This window comes from Molothrus aeneus, chromosome 9 (genome assembly GCF_037042795.1).
Source record: "Molothrus aeneus isolate 106 chromosome 9, BPBGC_Maene_1.0, whole genome shotgun sequence".
Classification (NCBI taxonomy): Eukaryota; Metazoa; Chordata; class Aves; order Passeriformes; family Icteridae; genus Molothrus; species Molothrus aeneus.
Window position 1 is genome coordinate 10561551 of NC_089654.1, and position 25150 is coordinate 10586700.

General features: G+C 56.3%; 3 protein-coding genes across 5 annotated transcripts in view; 1 reads left to right on the forward strand and 2 right to left on the reverse strand.

Moving 5' to 3' along the window:
• Positions 1-960: 960 nt before the first annotated feature.
• On the reverse strand, positions 961-7422 carry ATP6V0B (ATPase H+ transporting V0 subunit b). Its single transcript, XM_066556004.1, has 8 exons — positions 7271-7422; positions 4337-4385; positions 3771-3854; positions 3260-3337; positions 2618-2687; positions 2230-2281; positions 1650-1840; positions 961-1278 (listed from the first exon to the last, which is right to left on the reverse strand). The coding sequence occupies exons 1-8, from the start codon at positions 7335-7337 to the stop codon at positions 1255-1257; spliced, it is 615 nt and encodes a 204-aa protein (XP_066412101.1). The 5' UTR covers positions 7338-7422; the 3' UTR covers positions 961-1254.
• Positions 7423-7662: 240 nt separating this feature from the next.
• Positions 7663-11330, forward strand: DPH2 (diphthamide biosynthesis 2). Its single transcript, XM_066555766.1, has 6 exons — positions 7663-7822; positions 9118-9230; positions 9354-9574; positions 9767-10405; positions 10527-10712; positions 10802-11330. The coding sequence occupies exons 1-6, from the start codon at positions 7676-7678 to the stop codon at positions 10930-10932; spliced, it is 1437 nt and encodes a 478-aa protein (XP_066411863.1). The 5' UTR covers positions 7663-7675; the 3' UTR covers positions 10933-11330.
• Positions 11331-11784: 454 nt separating this feature from the next.
• IPO13 (importin 13) overlaps positions 11785-25150 on the reverse strand; it is a 30939-nt gene continuing 17573 nt past the window's right edge. Inside the window, exons 7-20 of one of the 3 annotated variants that reach the window (XM_066555523.1) lie at positions 24791-24938; positions 24455-24636; positions 23550-23576; positions 22775-22909; positions 22401-22544; positions 21926-22006; positions 21218-21355; positions 21046-21142; positions 19151-19203; positions 13224-13290; positions 12986-13044; positions 12779-12868; positions 12448-12629; positions 11785-12330 (exon numbers count right to left, since the gene is read on the reverse strand). In XM_066555523.1, coding sequence (XP_066411620.1) covers positions 12234-12330; positions 12448-12629; positions 12779-12868; positions 12986-13044; positions 13224-13290; positions 19151-19203; positions 21046-21142; positions 21218-21355; positions 21926-22006; positions 22401-22544; positions 22775-22909; positions 23550-23576; positions 24455-24636; positions 24791-24938 — 1500 coding nt within the window. In that variant the 3' untranslated portion in view covers positions 11785-12233. Of the gene's footprint in view, positions 12334-12447; positions 12630-12778; positions 12869-12985; positions 13045-13223; positions 13291-19150; positions 19204-21045; positions 21143-21217; positions 21356-21925; positions 22007-22400; positions 22545-22774; positions 22910-23549; positions 23577-24454; positions 24637-24790; positions 24939-25150 lie in introns of those variants that run through there. The other 2 variants (XM_066555522.1, XR_010784071.1) reach the window with 2 other exon arrangements.

A 25150-nucleotide genomic window follows, 5' to 3' on the forward strand; every position in this document is an offset into this window, starting at 1 on the left:
CAAGACTCATAGGACAATCTGGAGCAGAGGCAGGAGAGCAGCAGATCTCAGAGGGGTCATGCAGAGGCAGCTGCCCCAGTTCAAGGGCAAGAATCAGCAGGCTCCAGCAGTCTCACTGCTGCCCCAGCCTGTGGCATCCACAGAGGAAGAGACAAGGGCAGCTCTGAGTGTGCATCTGCTCTGACACGGCACTGGAAGATCAGTGCTTTCTCTATGAAGGTATGCTGGTGGAACAGTATGAGGGCCTTGTGCTGGATACAGCAGATGCAGCAGCCTCCAGGCTCTCTGCAGAGCACATGCAGAAGGACCTTGTTCTTCCCTTCCCCCAAGCAGCAAATGAGCTGCAGGTCCAGCTGTCTACAGCCAGCTTCCCCACACTATTCAGCACAGCTAGGGACAGGGAACAGAGCCAGCACAAAGTGTCCCCACCCCTGGGACCTCTACCTGGACAGAGGGGCACTGCAGACTGGAGTGCCCCAGCACACAGCCAACACTCACACCAGGGAGCTGATGGCTGGAAGATGTCCTTTGAAGGGGCAAAAATTTCACTTTGTTCTTCTGGTGCTCCCCGGCTGCATGATGGGGCTATGGACACTGTGTACACTCCCCCTACACTAAACTACCTGGATAAGAGCTGAAAGGCACAAAGCAGCTTGTGTTGGGCTCACATTGGGCTGCTAGGAGCCTGGCAGAGGCAATTCAGAGCTGCCTGCTGTCTGTTCCAACAGCCTTGTACCTGCTCCAGGCAGCAAGGCACAGCTCTGAGTTCCCACAGCCCAAAGAGGTCTGCTCTTGCAGCCTGAGAAAGCAACAGAATTAACCCCACACAGGCAGGACACCACCAGGCTCCTGGAACAGGAGAGGGATTTTGCCAGAGGCACAGAGAGGAATCTCTGGGGCAGCCCAAACCAGCACTTCTCTCTGCAAACCTCCCCAGCATGCACAGGGAAGAGAAAAAGCTGGACAAGAACCATATTTATTTCACTGACACAGGATTGCACTGATGGTCAATTCTACACACCGGGGATGGGCAGCAGCAGGGCCCCACGAGCTGGGCCAGGCTGCTGGGGGCAGAATTCACACAGAGAAATTTGTTTCTTCCAATGGGCCGACTGATCTGCAGGACGGGGCTCTACGCGGTCAGGCTCCTGCTGCCGGTGCCAGCATCTCCCACCCCAATCGAGTATAGAAACATTAAATAAGTATATACAGAACCTCTTGGGGTGTGCTGGAACAGGCTGAGTGCAAGAGGGCTCAGCCCATTTTTACTTTAGATGTCTGGAAACAAAGAAAGAGAGGTTAGGTTGTGGCTCACAAACCTCAGCTCAGCATCCCAGTCCCACCCAAACACCCCAGGACCATCCAGAAGCTACAGACAGCTTATGAGTCCCACTGACATGAGTGTCACACAAGGTGCATGCAAGGTGACACTCTCGGTGACAGAGGGGCCATCAGAAGGGTACCCAATGTTACAAATAGGCACAGTAAGCTCTGGGAAGAGCTGTGCCACCCCAAACCTTGTAAGCAGCCTCCCCATCCCAATACAGAAGATTGTGCTGAAACCCAGGTGTGTCTCCCTGGGGCTGGAAAGCATCCAGGTGACAGCACCTTGTGCTCCCTCAGGCCTGGTGGCCTCAGGAAGCAGGTACCTGCAGGATAGCAACGATGACTCCAAACAGCCCTATGGCACTGCCAAAGATTTCCACAATCAGGATCTTGACGAAGAGGCTGGCATTCTGGGCATCAGCCAGGGCAGCCCCGCTGCCCACGATGCCCACACAGACCCCACAGAAGAGATTGCATAAACCCACGGTCAGACCAGCTCCAAACATGGAGAAACCTGAGAGAGAGGAATGCTGCAAGAGTAGGATGCAACCCCTTCCACCTGCACCCAGGACATGGTGCAGAAGCTCTGTCTCAAGGTGACAGAAGACCAGGAGCTGCCAAGCCCCAGCAACACTCTGTTTGGGGAGCAGGACTGCTCTGAGGTGTGCCTCAGGTCCCACAGTGCCAGGCCACTGCTCCACCCAGGGGAGGAACAGTGCTGCTGCTGCACAGCACAGCCTGCTGGGCACACGAGGACCTCCAGAAGGTAAAGTACAAAGCTGCCTTTTGGCAGAAGAGTCACATGCCCTTCAGACACCAGCAGCCGACCATGGGTGGGTCAGAGGTGGGGTCAGGGTGTGTCAGTGCTCACAGCGACTGCACCAGAGACCCAGGCGTCCTTACCTGCATGGTAGTTCCTGGCTCCAATCTCTTCTGGGGTGACTCCATTGAAAGGCTGAGAGAAAACACAAGACCTGGGTTAGTGACAAGTCTGTGGTCTCTGGAAGAGATACCTGTCCCTGATAAGCCTCATTTTGGCCAGTCCCTGATTCCATCTCATGGCTTCATGGAATCAGCCTTGTGGGTGCTCTCCCAACTCTCTCTTCATCACAGGCAAGGATCCCTACACAGACCACCAGTCCAGGGGGTCCCAAAGGCACAACAGTGTTCCAAGTGCCCACAGGGCCACCCCTCACCATACTGGCCCATGATCAGCTGTGCCATCCCTGCACCAGCCCCATGGCCTCAGGGCTGGTGCAGGGATGGCCGGGCAGCCCAGGTGCTCCCATACCTCAGCCATGTTACTGATGACTATTGCCATGATGATCCCGTAGATGGCCACGGCCTCACAGAAAATGATGCTGTGGGAAAAAGGCAAAGCCTGAGCAAAGTATATCAGTCAGTCTCACCAGTGCCCTGGGGGAAAGACCCCACCCCAAGGAGCCCCTGCCACTTCATTCCCAGCCAGTCAGCCCCCTCCAGAGCCATATGGGAAGCTACCCACTGCTTTACTTTCAAACTAGGGGAGCTGCCAAACACAAAGGCTGGATGCTGGTTCTGCTGTGGCACCTGAGTAAGCTGCAAGGATCCTGCTGGAAGCAGGCCTGGGAAGCCTTGCCCTTCACCAGCCTGTTTCTCTCCTTGTGGAAGGGTTGTGCAAGGAGAACCCTTGCCTGGGCAGGATGTGTGATCTCAGGGTGTTTGTTTTGAACACACTGGGCTCATTCACAGTGTGATATCACACAGTGACCCTTCAAAGCAGCACTATGGCTCCTTTAGGGCTCTTTGTTTTGAAAGCAAACAGCATCAGCAGCTCAGCTAGGAACAGTGTGCCAGCAGCACCCAGCTAGAGAGCAGACAGAAGCCTCTTCATTGGGTTGTGACCTGCCCCACTCAGGTGAAGCACTAGAACTAACCCCAGGTGTGTGCTTACCTCACCAGATTCTTTGTTTTGATCCGTGGGGCTTTGACTCCCCCACCAATGATGCTGGAGCCCGTGATGTAAATCCCCCTGTAGCAGACAAGGGTGGTTGGTAGAAGATCTGGGACTCGCAGAATTCTATACAGAAACCAGGATCTTTCAGCTGAGCAAAGAATCAGGCATGCAGCTGGGGACACTGAGCACTCAGCCTAGCTACTCCCAGGCTATGGGTGGCCCCAGGCTGCACCACCTACACCAGCAGAACTGCTGGGGCACAAGAGCCACCATGGACAGCCCGGGCTCAGGGGTACAGCTTCCAGAGACTTCCCTGTCTTTCCACTGCCACTGCTGCCCGTGGGCTGGTCCACCCAGACCCCCCAGCAGTCCAGCCCCACTGGTGTGGTGACCCACAATCCTACATGTACACACTGCTCTACCCTGCTCTGCTGTGGGAAAACGGCAGTGTATACACAGCTACCAAGGTGGGACAGCAGGAGAATGCTGAAGAGTCAGTCCCACTCACCAGGCAGCTCCCACCACAGACAGGGAGATGGCCAAGCCAATGCCCAGGTTGGACCACATGTAGGGTGAGGTCTCTGTCAGAAACCTGGAGAGGAAGAAATGTCCTGAGTTAGCACACAGGCTGAGCCCCCACAGTCACACCAGACAGCCTATCCTAAAACAGGTACCCCTCCACCAAATCATGAAGCCCAAGATGGGTTGGGCAGCCAGACAGCAGGACATGAGAACCTCTGTCTGCCAGCCAGAAACACAGGACCCTCACCTGCATGGATCAAGATCTTCCTCCCAAGCCCTCACTGTGAAGCAGAAGCCTGGGCTTGGAGACGTGGAGGGCAGAGCAGCAATAGCTGCACCAGGACCTCGTGGGGAGCCAGCCACAGGAACACAGGGGCTGCATCCATCCCACCTCCCAGGGAGCAGAGCTCCTGCTCACTGCAGCTCTGGTTCTCCTGCGACGCAGTGACCACTGCCCATCACCCAAAAGCAAGTGCTGCTCCTGGGAGGTACTGCTGGCACTGCCAGCCTCTCACACAGCCCTGAGGATGCCCGAGCTTGCAGGGAACTCACCAAGCCACATCGAAGCGGAAGCCCAGGTCAAATATTGTGTAGCAGATCCCTGGAAAGCAAGAACAAGATGGAAACCTCCAGGGAGGCACCAGCTGGATCCAGCACTGCTGGTTCCTCCCCCACCTGCACAGCCCCGAGGCAAAGCCCCAGGAGCACAGCACAGCATGAAGGAGGGGTACTGGGAATACTGGCTCAAGCATGCAGAGCTGTGGGAAAGGGTGTCCCCTCCAAGTCTTACCCCCGTGATGGGCCTGAGATACTGTCAGACCCCATCCCAGTCTTGCCCAGAAGATGATCATGGCTGTTATCACACCCATTTTCTATTTCCTGGCCCTGCTGAGCACCCACAGACCATGCTGAGCTACAGAGTCTCAAGGGCAATCCTCAGCCCTGTGCCCTGCCATGGTCTCCACTGTGGCTCTCCAATGGCTCAGCCCTGCTGGAGAGCCACAGCTCCAGGGACCAGCTGTAAGCCCTTCCCTGCCACAGGAGGGACAAGAGGAGCAAGGCTGTGCCCTGACTGACCGTCACATGCTGCTACATCACCATCCCATCAGTGTTTGTGCTGCTTCCCGAGAACCCATCAACACAAGAAGCTCCAGCTTCCCTCCAACACCCCCTTTCCAAGGCTGTGGGTTTGAGACATGACTGTTGTTCTCAGTATTTCCCCCAGGATAATTTCCAGATTAAATTTATACTCCAGCACAGGTGGGAGACACCAAAGCACTGTCCTGGGAAACTCAGAAAAGCCCTTCCTTTCCAAGGAGGGCTTGCCCTGCTGTGCTCATCTCCCACCAGGAACCACAGCCAAGAGTCACATCCCTGTACAGGCCAAGCACATGCAGAGGTGCCTGCACCAAAACCCTGCCTTACTCTGAGCTCATGAGTGGGAAATGTGGCTGCAGACCAGGAGAGACACTTGCTCTTTGCTGGAAAAGGGAGGGTGACCCAGCCCTCGGGAACAGATAAGCACAGGCATTGTGGCACTGTGTGCTCCATGCCAGGCACAGAGTGGGGAGGGACAGTTCTGCCATATCTGACTGTAACCAGTCCCTGCCTGTGCAACGCTGATCCCATGTACGGTGGGGAAAAGAGCAAATGGGAGACTTGTGGAACGCTCCAATGCAGCAAAGAGGTCACTCTTTGTGACATGTCCCACTGCTCCCTGCCACCCCAGAGCAGCAGCCTGAAAGTAGGGGGTGATGGCAATCTGCCCAGCAGAAATGTGGGGGCAGGACCATGCCCTTCCCTGAGCACAGCAGGACAGCTCATCCCACTGGAAGGCCTCAGCACTGCAGATCCCCGGCAGCAGGGATGTCCCCATTATTCTTGTGTGCTCACCCCTCCATGTGCAGCTCAGGTCTCAGCACTCCACTCACCACCCTCAGGGGAGCACACAAGCACTGTTAGGCCCCATAATGGGAGGTGGTAATGCTGATCACTCTTTCTGCCACAGATTTGGGGTGCCCCCCGCCCCTGTAGCGACACACAAGAATGAAGAATGGTGCCAGCACAGCCAGGGAATACAGAGGGAAGCCACAGCCCAGCCTGCATGTCTGGCAACCTCCAAGGATGATCTTTAGTGCTGGGTCCAGCCAGTCTGTTACTTGTGTTTTGTGTTTTGGCTTTGCTGTTTGGCTGTCAGAACAGGAACTGAACCCAGCCAGCCTCAGCTGCCTCTACTCCCCAGAAGTGGTAAAAGAGAGCTACAACCAGCTCAGGGCAGGTCCTCAGGGCACCTTTCATCTCTACAAGAGCAGGTGTAACCTTAGATTCATATGCAAAAGAAACAGGGTAAAGGACACTCTCCTGTGAGCTCTGACTTGCAGCCCTGAAGTCAGGACAGAAGACAGGGCAGCAGGACTGGAGGATCAAATCAGGGCTTAGGACAAAGACAGAAAACACAAAGAGACACTGCTGCAACACTGCATGAAGCAAGACCACTTCCTGCTCAGGGTCTTCCTCAAAAAGGGACTGCAACAGGGCAGGGGAAGTTCAGACTAACTGGGCTCAGCTCAGCAAGATTTTCCAACAGTCTCACATCCACAGGTGAATCTGCACTGGCGTGAGCTACATGATTCACAGAGCCCCGGGAGGCAGCCCTGGGCTCACCAGGCTCTGGAAACACGAGGGAGTGAGACACCCTTCACTTCTGACTCATTCTCTCCCCTCACCCAAACACTGAAGCAATGGCCAAGTTTTGCCCAGCCTCTGCCTGGTTTGTGGTCACTTCATTCTGTGCTAAGAGAAAATAACCAGCAGTCCCAGCACAAAATCACCTGCTGGCCTTAGGACAATAAATCCATCCTCCAAAAGCCCAACACCCTCGGCAGCAGTGCATGGGCTGCCATGGAGCAGCTCCACCATCATCCAAACGCGCCTGTTCTCTCATGCTGCCACAGCTTGGCAGGGCAAGGCGATCTCTCCACCCGAGAGACAACAACCATCAGTCTGAAGCATCAGGCTCCTCTTGCCTTCACCTCCCCCAATCTACCGAACCCCCTTTCGGGCACCAGCACCTTTCTGCTCTCGCACACACAGAGAAGTAAATCAACTGCTCAAACCAGACAGGCTCAGAGCTGCGCATCCATCAGCGACTGGGAGTGACCCGGCACCGCTGGGGGCTCCGAGGCAGCAGCCACAGGCCCGAGGGCGCTGCCCAGGCTGGGGAGCCCCCAGCAGCACCCCCAGCCCCGCCGGAGAGCACGGACTAGCCCGAGGGAGCGCCGCGGCAACCGGGGCCTGACAACGCTGCACCTCTCACCGCCCGGCTGCCTTTCACACACCAAAGCAACACTCCCCACCCTCCGCAGCACGGGCAGGAACCGCAGCCGCCCCTCGGGCCCGGAATCCCCTCCCGCCTCCCGGCTCAGCCCCGCAGCCTCCGGTCCCCACTTCTCCACGGCCCTCCCTGTCCCCCCCCCCGGCGCTGACCGACGCCGAGCAGCGTGGTCCAGAAGGCGAGGCCGAGCCCCGAGTAGAGCAGGGCGAGCCCCGTCATGGCGGCGGCGGCGGCGGCACCGGGCGGCGCGGCGGGAGCGGATCGGGCCGGGTCACCTGACCCCCGCGCGGCACCTGACCGGAACTGCAGCGCCCGGACGGAAGTACCGGAATGCCACCGCTGCCACCGCGCCCGTTTATTGGCTGCCTGGTTTGACAGTGGCGGGGGAACTACACACACCATAATACACCGCGACCAGCACGTATTTCCATTGGCTGCCATCACCTCTCCACCCCGTTGTGGGCGGGACTTGTAGGGGCGGGGAATGCAGAGCCGAGCTTCCATTGGCCAGCGCCGCGCCGCAGCCCGGAAGCGGGCGCGGGGTCCCGCGTGCCACCATGGCCGCGGCCTTCAGCAGCGATGGGGAGGCCGCGCTGCGGCGGGAGCTGCACACGGCCGCGGCGGCGGCACCGCGGAGCGACCTCGACGGCTTCTACGAGATGGGCCGGGCCGCCGCCTTCGTACGGGATGGCGGGTTCCGCAAGGTGAGTGGGACCGAGGGTGGGCTGCGGCCGCCCCCTCTGCCGGTGCCTCACAGGATTGTTAGCGTTGGAAGGCTGATCTGGAGATCATCCTGTCCCTTTGCCAAGGCAGGGGCACCAGAGCAGGTTATACAGAAACGCGCCCAGATGTGTTTGCAATGTCTGCAGTGATGGAGGCTCCACGGCTTCCCTGGGCAGCTGTTCCAGTGCTCTGCCACCCACGGTGTAAAGAACTCGTTCATGTGTTAACATGAAACTTCTTTTGCCTTGGTTTATGGCCATTGCTGCTTCCGCTGTCCTGTTGCTGGGCTCCACTGAAAAGAGTCTGGCACCGTCCTCTTGGCACCCACCTTTGAGATATTTATATTATAAATGAGATACTGTCCTCTTCCAGGCAGGACAGGGTTAATTTCTGCAGTAGCCTGGAGGGGGCATGGCCACGACCCAGAGGTTACTCTGTCCCACTTCCCATCACTTTCTGGAGACAGGGAAGGGGTTCTTCCCAGGTCCCATAGTGTGGCATGGTCAGGTATTGTCAGAGCCCTGCACTGAGCACTTGTGTGTGAATCATCTGTCTCTTGTACATTGTTATTAATAGTGCTGCTGTTACCACTGGTTTTCTTATTTAATTTGCTATTTTCAGTAAACTGCTCTGATCTTGACCTGAGATCTTTATCCTTTGTGCTTCCAATTCTCTGCTCCATCTGGCTGCAGGAGGAAGGAGAGGGAGGAGCAGGGGAGTGGCAGCATGGTTTGGAGAGGCTCTGGGAGCACTGAACTGGGGAGCACCATTCCCAAACCACAGCAGATCTCCTCTCAGTCTTCTCTTGTACAGACTAAACAGGCTCAGCTCGCACAATCTCTCCTCACAAGAGAGATGCTCCAGACCCCCATGTGAGCTCTGCTGGACCTTCTCCAGCAGCTCCTTGTCTTTCTTACCCTGAGGAGCCCAGAACTGGAGGCAGTACTCCTGATGTGCCTCATCAGGGCCAAGTAGAAGGGCAGGATCATCACTCTGAACCTGCTGGCCACACTCTTGCCAATGCACCCCAGGATCCCATTGGCTGTCGTGGCTCTAAGGGCCCTTGTTGACCTGCATTAGGTTTCTCTCTGCTTAATTCTCCAGCCCATCAAGGTCCTGCTGCATGGCACAGCCTTCAGGTGTATCAGCCACTCCCCCCAGTTTCATATCAGCAAACTTGCTGAGGGTATATTCTATCCATTCTATCCATTCTGTCCCTTCATCTCACCCTCCCCAGTGCCTCATTCCTGTCTGCCTCACCCCTTGTTCCCGCCAGGTCGCCCTGCAGTTCCCTGACGAGCTCTTGGCAGATGCGGTGCAGGTGGCAGGCGGGCTGGAGGCAGCCACCGGGGCCGAGATGTTCGTGCTGGGAGACACCACGTACGGCAGGTCCGTGTGGGGCTCCGGAGAGTGTTCTGGGCTTCCCCCGCGGGCAGGAACGGGGCGGTGCCAGGGAGGAGGGAGAGCTCCGTGCTGCAGAGCCTGTCTGACACCGCGTTGTTCTCCTCGCAGCTGCTGCGTGGATGAAGTGGCTGCCGAGCACGTGGGTGCCGAGGCAGTGGTGCACTACGGCCCAGCCTGCCTCAGCCCCTGCAGGAAGCTCCCGGTGCTGCACATCTTCGGGCAGCAGCCGCTGGACGTGGGGCGCTGCGCAGAGGCGTTCCGGGAGCTCTACCCCGAGCAGCAGAGCCGTGTGGTGGTGCTCAGCGATGTGGTGTACGCCCATGCGATGGGTGAGTGCTCCGGGGCAGGGAGGGGGGTTCTGGTACTGCTCTGAGCTCTGCAGAGCTGCCAGGGTCAGACCAAGCAGGCATTCCTTCCCCAGACACTGGCAGCTTTGATTTCTGTCTTCTCCCCTTATCTGTTACACCTTCTCCATGTCAGGACTATGGCCAAGTTTTGTTCTCACTCCTCTCTTTCTTCAGGTGAGCTGGAGCAGCAATTGCGCCCTGAGTACCCCAATATCATCTTCTCCAGGCTGGTGTGTGGAGACCCTCCTGGCCCCGCAGTTCCTGGCGAGGAACGGAAGTTTGGTCGCCAGTTCCTGGTGGAAGCTGCAGGAGGGCTTCAGGACTATGCCATGTTCTATGTGGGAGCTGAGGGCCTTGCCCTCACCAGCTTCATGCTGACCTGGAACCACTGTCCTTTCAGTTCCTTCAATCCTGCCACCGGCTGCGGCCGCCGCGAGACCCTCAATGTCAACCGGGCCCTGATGCGGCGCCTGTACCTGGTGGAGCGTGCCCGGGATGCCAGCGTGGTGGGCATCCTGGTGGGCACCCTTGGTGTGGCGGGCTACCTGGCCCTGCTGCAGCACCTCCGAGAGCTGCTGGCCTGGGCCGGCAAGCGCAGCTACACCCTGGCCGTGGGGAAGCCCAACCCCGCCAAGCTGGCCAACTTCCCAGAGGTGGACATCTTTGTCCTGGTGGCCTGTGCTCAGAACTCCCTCCTGGACTCCAGTGACTTCTACCGGCCTGTTGTGACCCCCTATGAGCTGGAGCTGGCCTGCAACCCAGCCCGTGAATGGACAGGGAACTACCTCACAGACTTCCGAGACCTGCTGCCAGGTAATAGCTACAGACAGCTGCCCAACACCCTCCCAGGGCATATTGCACCCAGCTGCCCTGCCTGTAAGCTGTGCTTGCTCCAGGACAGGTGGGCCAGGCTAATGTTGCCATTCCCTGGCAGGTGCCTGTGCGCATGTTGAGCTCCCCCTGGCTGTTCCCGTAGAGGAGGCTGTTCCCGATGTCTCCCTGATCTCAGGGAAGATGCGAGCTGCCCACCTCTGTGGCCGCCCGTCCTCTCAGCCGCCCCCCAGCACCGCCCTGGCCTGCAGGGACCAGACATGGGCGCTCGCAGAGATCAGCCCTGCAGGTTTGTGTTGGTACCGTGGTGGGGCTGAGCACTGGTGCAGGGCAGTACCACCTTCTTGCTCTGGGTAACAATTCCCTTTCTCCTTCCAGCCTCCTTCCTGGAGTCCCGCAGCTGGAGGGGCTTGGAGCAGCAGCTGGGACAGACCCCAGTCTCCAAGGCGGTGCAGGGCCGACGAGGGATTGCCATTGCCTATGAGGATGAAGGGTGTGAGCAACCCTGATTCAGGGCCACTGGCACCCAGCCAGGAGCAGGGGTGTGTGGGGGCCCTGCCATTGCCTCCCACTGGGTGCACTGCCAGCACCTTGCTGGATGCAGCCTTGGGTCAGTAATACTGCAGTGGGAGAAGAGCAGGAGTTGCATGTGTGTTCAGGAATGCCTGTGGCACCCTGAGGCTCATGGCCAGGGCAGCAGCAGGGCCAGGAGCAACAAGCACTTGGCCCAGACCCAGTCTCCAAGGGCTCCTTCATCCAGGGCGGCTTTGTCCCTACATGGAAAGGTCACAACTTTGCAAGAGCTGACAGTGCTGGGACTTGAGGCTTTTGTGGACTACTGCTGCTAACTAAAGCTGAAGAGGATTTGTGAATGAACTGTTTTTTAGAATAAAACATGGGCTGAGGAGCACAGTGTCCCAAAGTGAAAAACGCATCCTGGTGCCCACTGGGGAGCAAAGCCCTCTGTGTCAGCTAACAACACCTGGAGGGAACAGAAAACCTGAACCAGGACCTCTGACAGTAAAAGCATAGGCTGGGCTGGGGTATTAGGGCAAGGGCAGGGGAACTCTGAGCACAAACAAGCCCCTCAGCTGCTCTTATGAAAGGGAATGGGGTGCACACATCCTGTGCTGCAGGAATGACCACATGTTTGGCCGGGGTGGAGCCCAGCCCCTCTCATGTGAGGCACGGCTGTTTATGCTCCATACTGGGCAAGCAGGACAGACTGTTTTTTGCCATCCCTCCCAAAGCCAGGGAGACACTGAGGTGTCCTAGCCTTGATTTTACCCCCTCCACTTGGTTCTTCCCCAGAGGGAAGAGGGAGGCAAAGTCTGGGCACTGCAATAATGACAGCCACAACGTAGAAATATTCTTAATATAATTAGGTGCAGGGCCTCCCCCCTCCCAACCACACGTACAAACGAGCAGGGGGCAAATCCCCCTGCCCAGCCAGCCACTGCTGCAGGCACAGGGTGGCCTCCCTGCTGCGGGGAAGGGCTGGGGAGGGGCTGATACCTGGGGACAGGGCAGCCTGTGCTGGGACAGCTCTGCCCAGGCTTCCCCTGCCCCGCCACCACCTCCTGCAGCCAGCACTCCTGTTCCCTGCGAGGAGGGAGCATGCTGGGGGAAACAAAGATGCTGACACCGAGATGCAGCCACCAAATCTAGCTGAGGAGCGTCCCGAGTGGGTTAATTCTAGGTGGAGGGTTATTCTATGAGCCGTACTGCAGCAGGGCAGGGAGGATGGGGGGGCTTTTCCTTGTGGGGAAGAGCTGGTCCAGGCAAATCGTCCACGGTCCTGGCCAGGTGCTCAGTAGTCTGCTGTGTATTCTGTACCATGCAGCCCTCGGCACAACAAGGTGAACTCCTTCACCATCTCCTTCACTCGCCGCTTGTTCACACGCTCTCTGCTGAGACAGAGGGAGGGGACAAACATGAACTAGGACAGCTGCACTAGACCATGCAGGGGGGTCATTCCTGTGGGAAATGTGGGGCACAGCTGCCAGGGCAAGTGGCACACAAACCTGAGGATCTGCTGGCTGAAGTTTTCCTTCTGCTCTGGAGTTACTCGGGCCGAGGGGAAGCCATCCTGCTGCATGGCCTCCTTGATCCAGACGCTCAGGAGGCTGAAGCAGTGCTTGTTCAAGGCAAAGAGGATTTCTGCAAAGTGATCCATGAGGCTGCGGGAAGCCTGGCCACCGATGCCCTGCCACAGAGCAAACGACATGCTGAGCCCACATTGTCACTCCCTGCTCCCACCCACGCTGCTGGGCTCTCTGCCCCTGGCTCTGCAGGGATGCTCTCAGGAATAGAGCCCAGTGCTGCCTGGGGAGCCCATGGTCTAGCATCTCTCACCTCCAGCACTGCCTGCAGCAGCGCTTTGCCATTCTCATGCACGACCTGTCCCACCGGGGCGATCTCTCCACAGCGGGGCAGCAGCTCCGTCTGCAACACAGAGGCCAGGCTCACTCAGTGCCAGCACAGGCTCCACACTGCAGCACTGCCCGACCTCAGCCCCACACCCAGCTCTCAGAGAGGACTCCATGATGGCATCATACTCACAAAAAAGCCACAGGATGCTTTGACTGTTGGGGCCTCAGGAAACTTGAGTGAAAGGACACCTGCAGGCAAAAATTACTCAGGTTAGCAGCCAGAAAACCTCCGGGCCATCCCAAATCAGCCCTGTGGTCCCCTGCCCTTCACCCTTCCTGTTCTGCACCCAGCTCTACAGGAGGAGCAGGCTGGCTTCTCCTCAGGGTGATTTGGAGCACATGCCCATGCCCATGCCCATGGTACTCACCACATTGAAACACTGCTTTGACATCCAGGTTGCTACACAGGAAGAGATCCGGCTTCCTTTTCAGAGCCTGCAAGGCACACAGACAGGCAGCATGAACCCAGCGCTGCAGAGGCAGCCAGGAAGCCTCCAAGGAAACCCAGTGCCCCAGACAGCCTCTGCCTGGACACACACTTACCTGAGCACACCCCCAGGAAAGGGCAGATTCACACAGTACAGCAGGAAACCATCACTTTACCCCTCCCCAGAATATAATTCAAACAGCCAGGCAGTTTGCTACACCCAGGATCTGCTGACCCCAGGAGCTGAGGATAGGTGCCACAGTGGTGTGCAAACATTCAGACACAGAGGGCTCCTGTCCCATCAGAGCAGATCAGGCAGCAGCCCCGCTCCCAGGACAAGGGCAGCCATGCAGGGCTCAGCAGAGACCAGCCACCCGTGTACTTTGCTCCTCTCCTGAAGATGCTGGCATCCCTGGGGTCACAGCAACTGGTTCAAGCAGTAGCCCCAGACTGCACCAGATGATGAGATGCCAACATTTCTTGGCAATTCCTGAGCAGCAAGTCTGAGATTGAGAAAGCTCGGGGTTTTTTAATGCCACACAATGATTCCACCAGCCTCTGCGCGGGTCAGGCACTGCTGCTGGAGACACCCTGAGCTGTGGTACCTTGTGCAATGACTTAGTCCCCCTGGTGCTGGCACTGAGCAATTACTAGGTGGAAATGTTTCAGCCTGCACCCTCCACTCCATGGGAAGGGTTTTTGACCTGCCTCAGTGAGCCCTGCTGTATTAGGCAGCCACATCCATACCCTGACCACCATACCCACTGCTGCAGAGAAGCACTGGGAATGGCAGCCATGCCTCCTGCCCTGCTGTCACTGCAACACCAGGGACAGCAGCCATAGCACTGGAGCAGCCCTGCTGTGTGCCTGGAGATCAGAGAGCAGCATACCAGGGCAGGCAGCCCTTGGGCTGAGCTCTGTGTGGAGCCACTGCTGCCCTCTGAGCCTTTTCCCAGGGAGAAAAGCAGGGACAGCTCTCAGTCAACAGCACCCAGGACACACAGCCATCTGCCCCTGTGGTCTCTACTTGGTACAAAACAGACTTAATTCCCACCCCATCTTCTCCAGGGGAAGTCCAGAGCCATCTGCCCAGTGCAGATGCTGGAAAACAAGATGAGGAGCAAGTTTCAGAGTTACTCCATCTCCTTTCTGACCTTTTCTATCACACACTGCAAAAGAGGATTCAGTTTTGGGCACAGAAGGCATCGCTGTACCAGGTGGAGATGGCACAACTGCAGGTACCTCTCCCTGCTGGATACAAGCAGAGAGCTTCATGGGGCGACCAAGGGCCACGTTATACCTGTGTGTGTATATACAGGCTGTGCACCACTGCTCCTGAGGCACTGGCACCAACATCAGGAGGTGAACTGCTGGCTGAGCAATGGTTTAGGAACATATCCACTCATCGAGGCTGCTGCTGTACAGCTGGCCCCATACAGGACAAACACTTGCAAGAGATGTTACAGTTTTAGCCCTGGGACACTACCCCTGCTGGGGCCCTACTGTGAGCTCCAGAGCAGGGACTGTGAGCCTTTCTCCCCTGCAGCATGCTGCTCAAGGGCAGCTGGCTCCCATGATAACCACCCAGCTGCAGGTTCCTCCACCCTGCCCATCCATGGGTTTTAACCTGAGTCCTGCATGCCTCAAGTGTTTCATCTGGCACAAGTCTTCCGATGTGCTCAGGTTCCCACCTACCTGCAGGGTGCTTCTCCCAGCCAAACCAGACCTGCTGCAGGCAGAGCCTCCCCAGTTCTCCTGCAGATTCACTGCAGCATCTGCTCCTCATTCCATCAGTGCCAGGGGGAAAAACATGTCAGTATTGGGACAGCTCCTTCCCATAGGACACTTAGCAGAGTGCAAGCCCAATGCAGACCTGGTACATATACATAAGTCTAATGTAAAAAGAGATGCTTTTTACCCCCACAAGATGGGGCCCTGTGGAACTTCTCCCATAAGAAAGCAGCACCAGGCAGGTCCAGCTACTCTTTCCCAACACCAGGTATGTCCAGCTAGTCTTTCCTAGCACCAGGAACCCTGCTCCAGCTCTAGGACCTCTTCTTGCCAGCCCATCTTCCCTGTCTTCTGCCACAGCACCTCTGCTGACACGGGGGAGGGTCTTTAAATGCTTTCAAACATCCCTCCCATATCCTCTGCATGAGCAGCCACTGCAGAGATAGGCACTCGTTCTCCAAGAACAACTGTTCTGCAGGACAGCATTGAGGGAACGTTGGGTTCTTCTCCACAGCACTTCAGAGACCACCAGAGAAGTCTTCAGAGCAGGCTCTTCTGTGCCCATTTCTTCATAGGCAGACAGGCATGGAAGGGACACCCACTCTTCCAGTAAACAAAGGGCAGTGGGGACTGCACTGCCAGTTTCTGCAGCTCTCCAGAACACACAGCCTTAGTGCCCAGTATCCAGGCTCTTCCCAGACCCCACACCTGGCAGAGCAGTGCCTCTTGCTTTGAAAGGGGCCCATAAGACTGGCCAGGCAGGAGCAGTGAGCCTCAGCGCGGGGATGCTGAACCCATGTCCTCCATGGGGTTCTCTGAGTCTGGCTGGAGCAGGTGAGGTGGAGAGCTCAATGACTGCTGCATGCAGTCATTGGAGCAGACCCCAAAGGGAGGGAGGTGGGGATGAAGCTGACTGTGCTTGGCCAGGCACTGTCTGTGCCATCACAGGAGGTCAATCATCTGCCCAGTGAGGCCCCATACACCCAGACTGCCCCAAAGATCACCAAAACACTCCCAAGGTCTGCAAGTGAGAAGCCCTGCTGGGGTGGGGTGGATGAGGTGGAAAGGAGAGTCCCAAAATCCTACCTGCAACCAGGAGCACACATGTGATACCCACTGGTTCCCCAACTTCAGAACATGCCTGGTTTTGCCAACGCAGACTGGGTGCAAGCCCCAGCCACCATGGCACGTGGTCCTGGGCAGAGGAGCTCCAGCTGCCTGGGGGGAACTGAGCCCCACACCCTCCAGGTGGGATGCTCACCCTGGCACTGCAGCAGCAATGCTCTGCACTGATCCCAGCATGCAGCAGAGGAGGAGGGAGCAGCTGAGAACAGGATGCTGGCACTGCTCTGTGCAGCTTTATGGCAGACTGGTTATTTTATCTTTGAGTAGTATGATACTTTGGCTTAAGCCAGCAGGTCCCATGATCAGCCAGCCATCAGAATGATTTGCCAATTAACACTGTGGCAAAAGGATCACCTGCAACAACTGGGCAGTTCCATGATTTGCAACCAAGCTCAAAGCTAAAGTCAGCAGGAATCCTGTGACAGAGAGAGATTGCTCCTGTGTGCTGGTGACAGAGAGCTGATATGCAGGCCCCATGAGCTTCTCCTGAGTTATCAGAAGGCAGGACAGTACTTACTGGCAGAGAGGGCAGAAACAGTGCCTGCAAGGAGGAACCAGATAAACTTGAAACAGGGAAGATGATATTTCCTCCAAGGCAATCAAAACAGATCAAAACACAAAAACAGATGGTCAGGGAAGTGGGAAATTTCCACCTTGACACACTCTTGTGTCCAAATTCACTGCTGCTCCGGAAGATGCATTACTTTGCCAAGAGGTCTGCAGGCAGAGCAGGCTGGGTGAAAACACAGCTCTCACCACACAAAAATCTGGTCTGAAGAGATGTGCAGTTCCCTCTGAATTTAATCCTCCAATCTGCAAATCCTCAACAGCATCACTGCAGAGTATGGTCCTCTGGAAGACGACAGGCTGGACCCATCTCTGCCGTCAGACAGCCCTCAAAGTCCTGAGAGCAGGGAGTCAATCCGGGATGCTAAGGCCAATTCTTGATGGGTTGTAAAGCACCTCACTATATCATGAGTCTGTGAGAAGGGTCAGGCCAAAGAACAGGAAACCTTGAGTTCTATGCATGAAGAGAGGACAGGGATGGGATCCTTTGGTTTCCACGGGGTTTCAGGAAAACAAAACCCAGGAAAACAACAGGTCTTGAGCGGGCAGTGTGAGGCTGGCAGCATGATGTCAGATGTCTCACAGTGATCCAAGATGGAGAAGACATGGAGGTAGGAGCCTCAGAGCTGTTCCTGCAGGAGTATCTCTGATGGATATCTGGAGATCCACACACGAGACAGGGCCAGCTGCCAGCACATTGCACAGGTAGCCTTGGGAAAGTCTTTCAGAATCACCTAATGCCTTACACCCTGCCAGGATCACTTCTACCTACCATCCAAGAGCAATGGGCTTGTTGGGTCCTTTCAAGAACTCCATGCAACAACAGCTCCCCACAGGATCTTCCAGTGCTTCCCTGCTCTCTTAGGAAGACTTGCTTCTCTCAGACCTGGATCCTTTACCATGATTTCCTCCCGTTACTGATTGTCCCACTCAAGGAGAACAGAAAAGGGTTTTTTACCTACAACTGCCACATTACCTTTTACACATTCCCAGACTCGTGCAGCTCCACAGGCTCCCATCAGCTTTTCCTCCCCACCATGTATACAAGGTGGCCATCTTCCCAGATGCTTTTCTCTGTGGTCTCTGATATAAATCTACAGAAATGTTGTGCCCCAAACTAGGTACAGTGTTCAGATGGAGGTCCTGCTAGCAGTGAGGACACCACCAAGAACCTCATGCACAGATCCCATTTACCACCCTCCTATCATGTTCAAAACCCTTGTTAAAAGGTCACAGCTTCCAAAACCAAAAGCAGAGCAGAAGTCTGATAGCCTTGATTATGTTATGTCTTTCATGGTGAAAAGCAGGAAGGAAGAGGCTGCAATATGGCTTTGAGATGCAATGGGTCTCAGCAGGCTCTGGGCATCAAGGTGAGAACTGTGAGGAGAAGACCCTGCCTGGGGGAGGTTAGGTGCAGCCCTCCTGCCCACTACAACCCTCAGGACCTATGGGAGGATCTGACAGCTTAGCACCAAGACATGCCAGGCACGCTCCCGGGGCTGTCAGCAAGGGTAGGATGGCCACAGCTCTGGGAGGAGCCTGGGTGAGTGCTCCTGCACAGCCACTGGTCCAGCACATGTGGTTAGAGGTCTCCCCATCACAGAAACAGAGCAGAAAGCAACTCTGCCAGGCCCCTCCTCACCACAGACCACCCTGTTCCCTGGCAGGGAACACATCTCTGACAGAGACACTGAGTGCATCAAGGACATCAGGGCTTCTCCCTTAAGGGCCATGGGGGGCTGAGGAGCACCCTGGGCAGGTGTATATACACACACAGCATAGCACTGGCCCTGCCTGCCCAGTGCCACAGCAGTGACACAAGTGCCAGCCCACGTGCCAGCCCGCGGCCCCTGCCCCGTCATCGCAAACTGTCCCCATGCGTCGCTGAGCCAGCAGCTCCTGCACAGAACTGTCACCACCCAGAGAGGCTGCTGGGGCAGGAGGCAATGTGGCACTTGCCAGATCCAGATGCCATCACAAGCACGTTGCTCAGAGCCAAACCCTGGCAGCTGCCTGCTCCTGAGAGCAGGGGCTTCCTCCCACTGGCCCCTGGGCAGGGCAGCCAGCTCAGCCTGTCCCCGCTCCAGAGGACCCATCAGAGGGCAGGTAAACGGGTTGGAAAACATCCACTTAATGCTCTAATTTGTCTGTCACCCAAGGGTGACTGCAGCAGCAGCACAAAGCGTCCCATGCCAGCTTCAGCCCAGCAGGGGGGTGGGAGCTGGAGCTGCCTGCAGAGGAGGGCACTGCCCTGGGGATGGTGTGAACCCAGAACTAAAGGAGAATGTTTTGTTTTCAACTTCCACGGAAACAGATGGAGAAACTCGATATTCAACTAAAAGGAAAAAAAAACGTTGTCAACAGAAAGCTAAAAATAGGTTTAAATTGAATTAAAAAGAGAAAGAGAGAGAACAGAAAGTGAATGAATAAGAAACTAAAACACACCTGTGCCAGGAGTTGCATAAATGAATCAACAATATCAGGATGATCCCTGGGCCCTAAAATATAATAAAGATGTAACTTAAGAGAAAAATCATACAAACAGCAACTCAACATCATATAGTTATGTGATACAGAAAGAATTTACAAGTGAAAACAGGAGTGTAAGGGAGGAGGGGTGTGTGGGGAAGGGGATGGGCAACATGAGCAGTTTGAAGCAAGTTAAAGAAACAAAACATACAAAAAATCATGAAACTTGGAGAACCCAAGAACAGAAAGAAACTGCAAAGGAAAGGGTCTAAAGCCCCAGGGTCTCCAGCTAGCACCTGGGTGCTGCAGAGCCAAGGAGGAGATCTTCGTTTCCTTGGGGAGGAAGAGAAGGAGGAGCAGGGGCTAGCTGAGCACCATCTCCACAAGGAGAATTAGAGCTTTTGCACTGTGGGGACTGAGCAGGTGTCTTCAGAGCACTGTTTGGTCCTGGAAGGTAACTGCAAGTGAACGACAACACCTCAGCAAATGCTTGACAGGCCTGGCTGGGCTCAGGCGTGCACATGCTTGTCACCAGCGTCAGCTGCTCAGGAGACCCTGGCACAGACACCCTCCCACCCCATTCCCAGATGCTCTCCAGGACGGTGAGTCCAGGACTCTCCTGGAGGTCTCCTCCAGCATCCTCATGGGAGAGAGCAGCTCAGTGCCCAGAGATCTCTGTGCCAGCACCACTCACCCTACCTTGGCATCTGACCGTGCACACTCACTTCTTGGCCCCTGTAGGCTCAGGCATGCCCCCCTTCTCCTGCCACACGTGGGCTCAGCAGAAGGGGCTCGCTCTGCTCAGAGCTGGCCCCTCCAAGGGGACAGTCCTGGGCACACACCAAGCTGAACAGCCGCTTGCCTGAGCAAAGCTCGCACCCAAGTGTGGGCACAGCTCGGGCTCTGGCCCCTCCCTTTTGCTCTTGCAGACGTGCCTGCTGCTGCCTGGAGGCACTGCCAGCTCCCAGCACCGAGGCAAAAGGGCTCCAGCACAGACACAGCCACACGCCACTGGCACGAGCGGGGACCTGATATCCGAGGAAGCCTGGCTTGCTTGTCACTGACCCCAGTGACACCTGAGCACAGTGGGATTTGCTCGGACCGTGGTGTGGTGATGAAGCAGGGCTCCTTGTGTCTCTCCCCCCACCTCTCTAGAGAGCTCTGAGCCTTTAGCTGGGGGACAGCATTACCCTACCTGGCACCCAGCTGTGAGCAAAGGGTAAGACCCCTTGGGGGCCGCATGTGGTAATGCTGAAGGACCAGATCCAGCAGCTCCAATGTACATTTGTCACAGGGCACGTCACTAAGATGCTGAGGGGAGCCATGGTGCAAAGGAGCCTGTTCTAACCCCATTTGCTTTTTGTAGGGTGGGCAGTGAGCCAAAGAGGGGCCCCTGCCCTGCAGGAGAACACCAGCATCCTCAGCATCACAGCAGGGATTCGGTGGCCACCAATGACTCTGAAAAACTAATTTCCCAGCTGTTCACACACACATTCTCCTGCTCATATGAGGGCTTCATTTCAGGCCACTACAAACAGCAGTGGACCCCAGAGAAGCCCCGAGATCTTTCTGTGGGGATAGCCTCCCTGCCAAGCTGGACTGCAGCTCCAGATTGACCCTTGCTGCATGTGATATCCAGCCTGGGCTGCTGTAACAGTACAGAGGCCCAGAGCAACCAGGGGCTTCCTGCTTCTGTTGCCTGCAGGGAAGGTACCCACCTTCCAGGGGTTGGGATGAATCCAAGAAACAGAGATGGCCCCAATTAGCTTAGCTAGGAGTGAGAACAGCCGTTCCTGGTAAGACGCCTCCAGACTCCACGCATGCAAAAGCCTGACAACAGCCCCAGCATGGGGACAGCTCATCCTACGTACCTTGCTGGAACAGGGTCAGTGTGACTGAGGTAACGAGCAAGAACAGGGCCTTGATGGGAGGGAAGTGGGCAGGCTCATGGGCAAAGATGTGAACCAGCTGCAAAAGAGAGAGAAGGATTGAAGCTTCTGCTGGCCCTGGCACATGCCCAGCCTCCCAGGGACAGTTCCATACCTGCCGCGTGAGTTCAATGGCAGAGACCTGGGGTATGGTGCTGTACATCTGCCCCAGCATCTCACACAGCTGAGGCACCATGGGGGCAAAATCATCCAGGAGGGTCTTCACAGACTTCTCAAATATGGCACAGACAGACTGTGGGAAGAGAGGGACTGCATGAGCAATGGGTATCAGGAGACGTCTCCCAGGGCTTGATGGATGGGTCCCAGGGGAGCAAAGAGCTGGCACTGGGCACAGGGACCAGCCAGGCAAAGGGCTCAGACCTGCTCTGATACTGGTGGCCTGCCCTGCAGCACAGGATGCTCCCAGTGATCAGGAAAACCCCTTCCCACTGCAGCAAGAAGGGTCCCCAAGGGTCAGGGAGAAATGGCTGGTGGGACGTTGCACATGGGCATTACTGGACTGAACAAATGGACAAGCACCAGTTCAGAACAGAGCTGTTCTCTTAGGGAACACAGGTTGGGTAGATCCCACCTCCCTGCTCATGGCAGGACCTCAGTTACTGGAGAGAAGCAGAGCTGATGGAGGAACAAGACAGACAAGAATGACTTGATGCTGCTGGTGACAGCAAGCAGCACTGGTCCAGATAACCCAGCAAGACATCCCTCTCACAGGCCATCACCCAGAGTTTGTCCTTGCTGTCCCCTACTCAGGTCAGCAAGGACAGGCAGAGCTGCAGGCAGTATACAGGTGAAACCAGGTTACCTCCACCACCTGGGCATCATTCAGCCACTTGCTGAGAACCTTCTGTATGAGCTGGAAGACTTGCTGCAGAACCACCACCACCTGTAAGGAATGAGAGACACTGAAGAGAATTGGCCTCTCTGGGAAAGAGAGATTCAAGACTAAGCATGGCCTGGACTCAAGCATTCAGGCACCACCCCTCTCCAAAGCTGGACACCTTTTTTTCTGAAGCAGCCTGGCACTGCTCACAGTTGGCAGGTAGCACCCAGGCCATCCTCCAGAGCAGCACCTAGCCAAGAGGCATCCAAGAGGCAAGTCATCTCTGTCCACCTCAGGAGTAGTGGGATGAGCTGAAGGAGCTATTTTAGCTGGAATAGACTAGCACTACCCCCTTGCTGGCACATGCTGCATTCCCCATTAACCCCCCTCTGGTGCAGTGAGTTGTGAGGCTTTGGGCAGTCTGTGGCAGAGAACTTGGAGGTACTGCTCTACTCACTGGGTTGGGTCCTTGCTGCACTGGCAGTTTTTTGACCTCGGTGCTTTCATGGTCGTCATCGTGGTGGCTGATGTCTAGGGTGGTGAAGAGGTTGGAAAGCAGGCCCAGGATGTGGATGATGGCCAGCCTGTTGGAGGGATTGGGCTGCCAGGGAAAATAAAGCCAAAGTATGACACAGACTGCACTACTCAATCATAGTCATGTCTTTGGGATGCTGAGGAACTGAACTGCAGAGGCAAAGTGCCAGGGAGAGGTTCCCTGCACTGCACTTTCCCCTGAGCCCATGTTTAGAGTGCTGCTTCAGCACAGCAGCCCCAGGGCTACAGCCAGCAGGAGAAACCACTTCTGGATGGAGGCAGCAAACAGGCACTCACCGTTTCATCAGCCAGCTTTTCCAGCTGCTGGATGTAGGGGGTGATCAGGGAGTGCAGGTTCTTCAGGATCTCCTCCACTTGCAGTGCAGAAAGCAGGAAACCAAGAGCCTGCATCAGCCACATGCACTGGCTTGTCTGGGACAGAGAAGACACCACAGGGAGGTCACTGCCTAGCCCACAGCCCATGCTCTGACAGCTGCCAGGGTCCCACTTGGGTGTGCTGCAGCTCCTGAGCTGCTCTGACTGGGCCCCTCCAGGTGCATCTCACTGCAGGAGAGGGTAACAGCTCCCTAACAGCTTCTGTTCCCAGGGAACAGGAGCTCTGGCTTCAGCACACCCGGCCTCTTCCCAGCACCTGCCAAGGAAAGACCAGTTGGTGTCCAGAGATCTCCAAGCTGGCATCACTCACCCTAACTTGGCACACCATCCCTTGCATAGCCTGTCACAGATCCCTGTCCTAGGCACAGGCAAGGCTGGGGCTCAGTTCCTACACTTATCTCCCTTTCTCCTCTTGAAAACATGCCTGTCATCTTGGTATCTTTGGGTTTGGAGAGACTGGGAACTGCTAGAGTTAAGCCTCCTCCTCCCTCTCTAGGGGACATACCCTCCCAGGACAAGCCCAGCCTGTGTGGGGGAAGTGAAGCCCAGCAGCAGTGAGAGGCAGCCAGCAGGTCCTCCTGATCCTGCACACCATGGATGCAGTGCAGCTGAGCATGACTAAGGGGGCACGGAGGGGCAAGGACAACCAGCAGAGGTGTGAGTCAGACTCTCTTACCTTGTGAATCTGCTTCATCAACACCTCCTGTCAAAGGGAAAGGGAGAGGAAAAGAGAAGAGTGAGTGCTGCAGAAAGGCCCTTTCCTTCCAGGCAGCAGGACTGACAGCAGGAGGTAGGACTGACACAGGAGGCTGAGACAACTAACACCAGTGTGAGCACAAACATTGTGTGCTCCCCACAACCTGCCACAGGCATGAACTAAAATTCCTGTCCCCTGAACCAGCCCACTCAGCCACCCAGCAAGAGGAGCTCCTGGCTTGGATGGGCTCTGCAGCAGGACTGCTCAAGGAGTCAACCTCAGCCAGGGTTTCCTTATTCAGTGACAGTGCTCCCCAGGCTCTAAAAGCAGAGATGCTTTTAAGAGCCCTTCACCTCTCTCCTCCCACGTACATCCTGGCAGCTTGCCCAAGTCCAGCCCTTCTCCTAGTGCCTCGGGACTCTGAGCCCCACCTGCCCCAAATCTTGAGAGTCAAGAAGGAGCATGGAACAAGCTGCCCCAGCACTGCAGGGATCAGCTGAGGCTCCAAGGAGAGGCCTGAACAGCAGGGTGCTGCCCTCCAAGATGCCCAGCAGTGGCACTAGCAGTGTGGCAGGTGCACAGCTGGCAGACTGCTGCTCCCAACAAGGCAAACAAAACCCTGGGGGAAGGACAGACACCCACGTGCAACCCCAGCAGACCCCTGGCAGTCGTGTCTGTCAGTGGCTGCCATTTCTGCATTCACAGCAGGACACAGGGCCTGCAATATGGATGTACTAGCCTATGAGCAAAACTGGCAAGAAATCTGCACCAAGCAAGATGCCCTGAGCTGCTCCTTTGTCCCCCTGCCCTGGTCATTACAAAGGAAAAGGCATGCACAGAGCACATCCCAGGTCACCCCTACATGTCCAGCATCCAGCTCCTACCTGTGACACAGCAACAATGTTGGCAGCATAAGGTGGCAGGTCATACTTGCACTCTCGGCAGATCTTTTTCAGGGTGGAGACACTGGAGATGGAGAGCTCAGGGTTGCCCAAGGCTTGGAGCACCAGTGGTAACACGTTGTTAATCATGACAGGGTGATCAGCCAGCCACTCAGACAGGGACCCTGCATACACAGATGGGGTCAGACTGCAGGACTGCACCACAGGTTCTTGCTCTTGGATTTTGTGATGCCCAGCTTTGCTTTTCACCACTGGTATTGCTGGGCAGATGTGGTCTCAGTGGGGCTTTCCCTGCCCTGCCCAGCCCAGCCCACTCACCGATAGTGAACATGACAGTGTCAGCAAGCTGCACATTGCTGATGCTGATCCGGGGAATGAGGCCGATCAGCCCGGGCACCACGTCCGAGTAGTTTACATCAATGGTCTCAGCAATGGACTGGAAGCCATAGAGCAAGGCCTCTGTGTGCTGCCAGGGTGGGAGAGGCACTGTCAGAGCCTTGCACTGATCCCTGATGCCCAACCCTGCCCCAACTCCAGGCACCAGCTCATCCCCCCCGCAGTAGCTGAAGAAGCCGATCCTTTGGCAGAACTAAGGACAGAGAGGCAGAAGACCTATTCTTCTCCACAGCAGACCCCACAGAGACTGGTTGTGTGCTGGCAAGGTGCTCATACTCCTCA

Bases quoted from the DNA above. Each gene is read 5' to 3' on its own strand.
- ATP6V0B (XM_066556004.1), bottom strand. From the start codon at position 7,337: ATGACGGGGCTCGCCCTGCTCTACTCGGGGCTCGGCCTCGCCTTCTGG. The intron at 3,855-4,336 runs GTGAGTTCCCTG...CTTCCTCTCCAG, and splicing joins TTCCGCTTCGATGTGGCTTG to GTTTCTGACAGAGACCTCAC. The intron at 3,338-3,770 runs GTGAGTGGGACT...TGTCTGCTACAG, and splicing joins TCTGTGGTGGGAGCTGCCTG to GGGGATTTACATCACGGGCT.
- DPH2 (XM_066555766.1), top strand. From the start codon at position 7,676: ATGGCCGCGGCCTTCAGCAGCGATGGGGAGGCCGCGCTGCGGCGGGAG. The intron at 9,231-9,353 runs GTCCGTGTGGGG...TTCTCCTCGCAG, and splicing joins GGAGACACCACGTACGGCAG to CTGCTGCGTGGATGAAGTGG. The intron at 10,713-10,801 runs GTTTGTGTTGGT...TTCTCCTTCCAG, and splicing joins CGCAGAGATCAGCCCTGCAG to CCTCCTTCCTGGAGTCCCGC.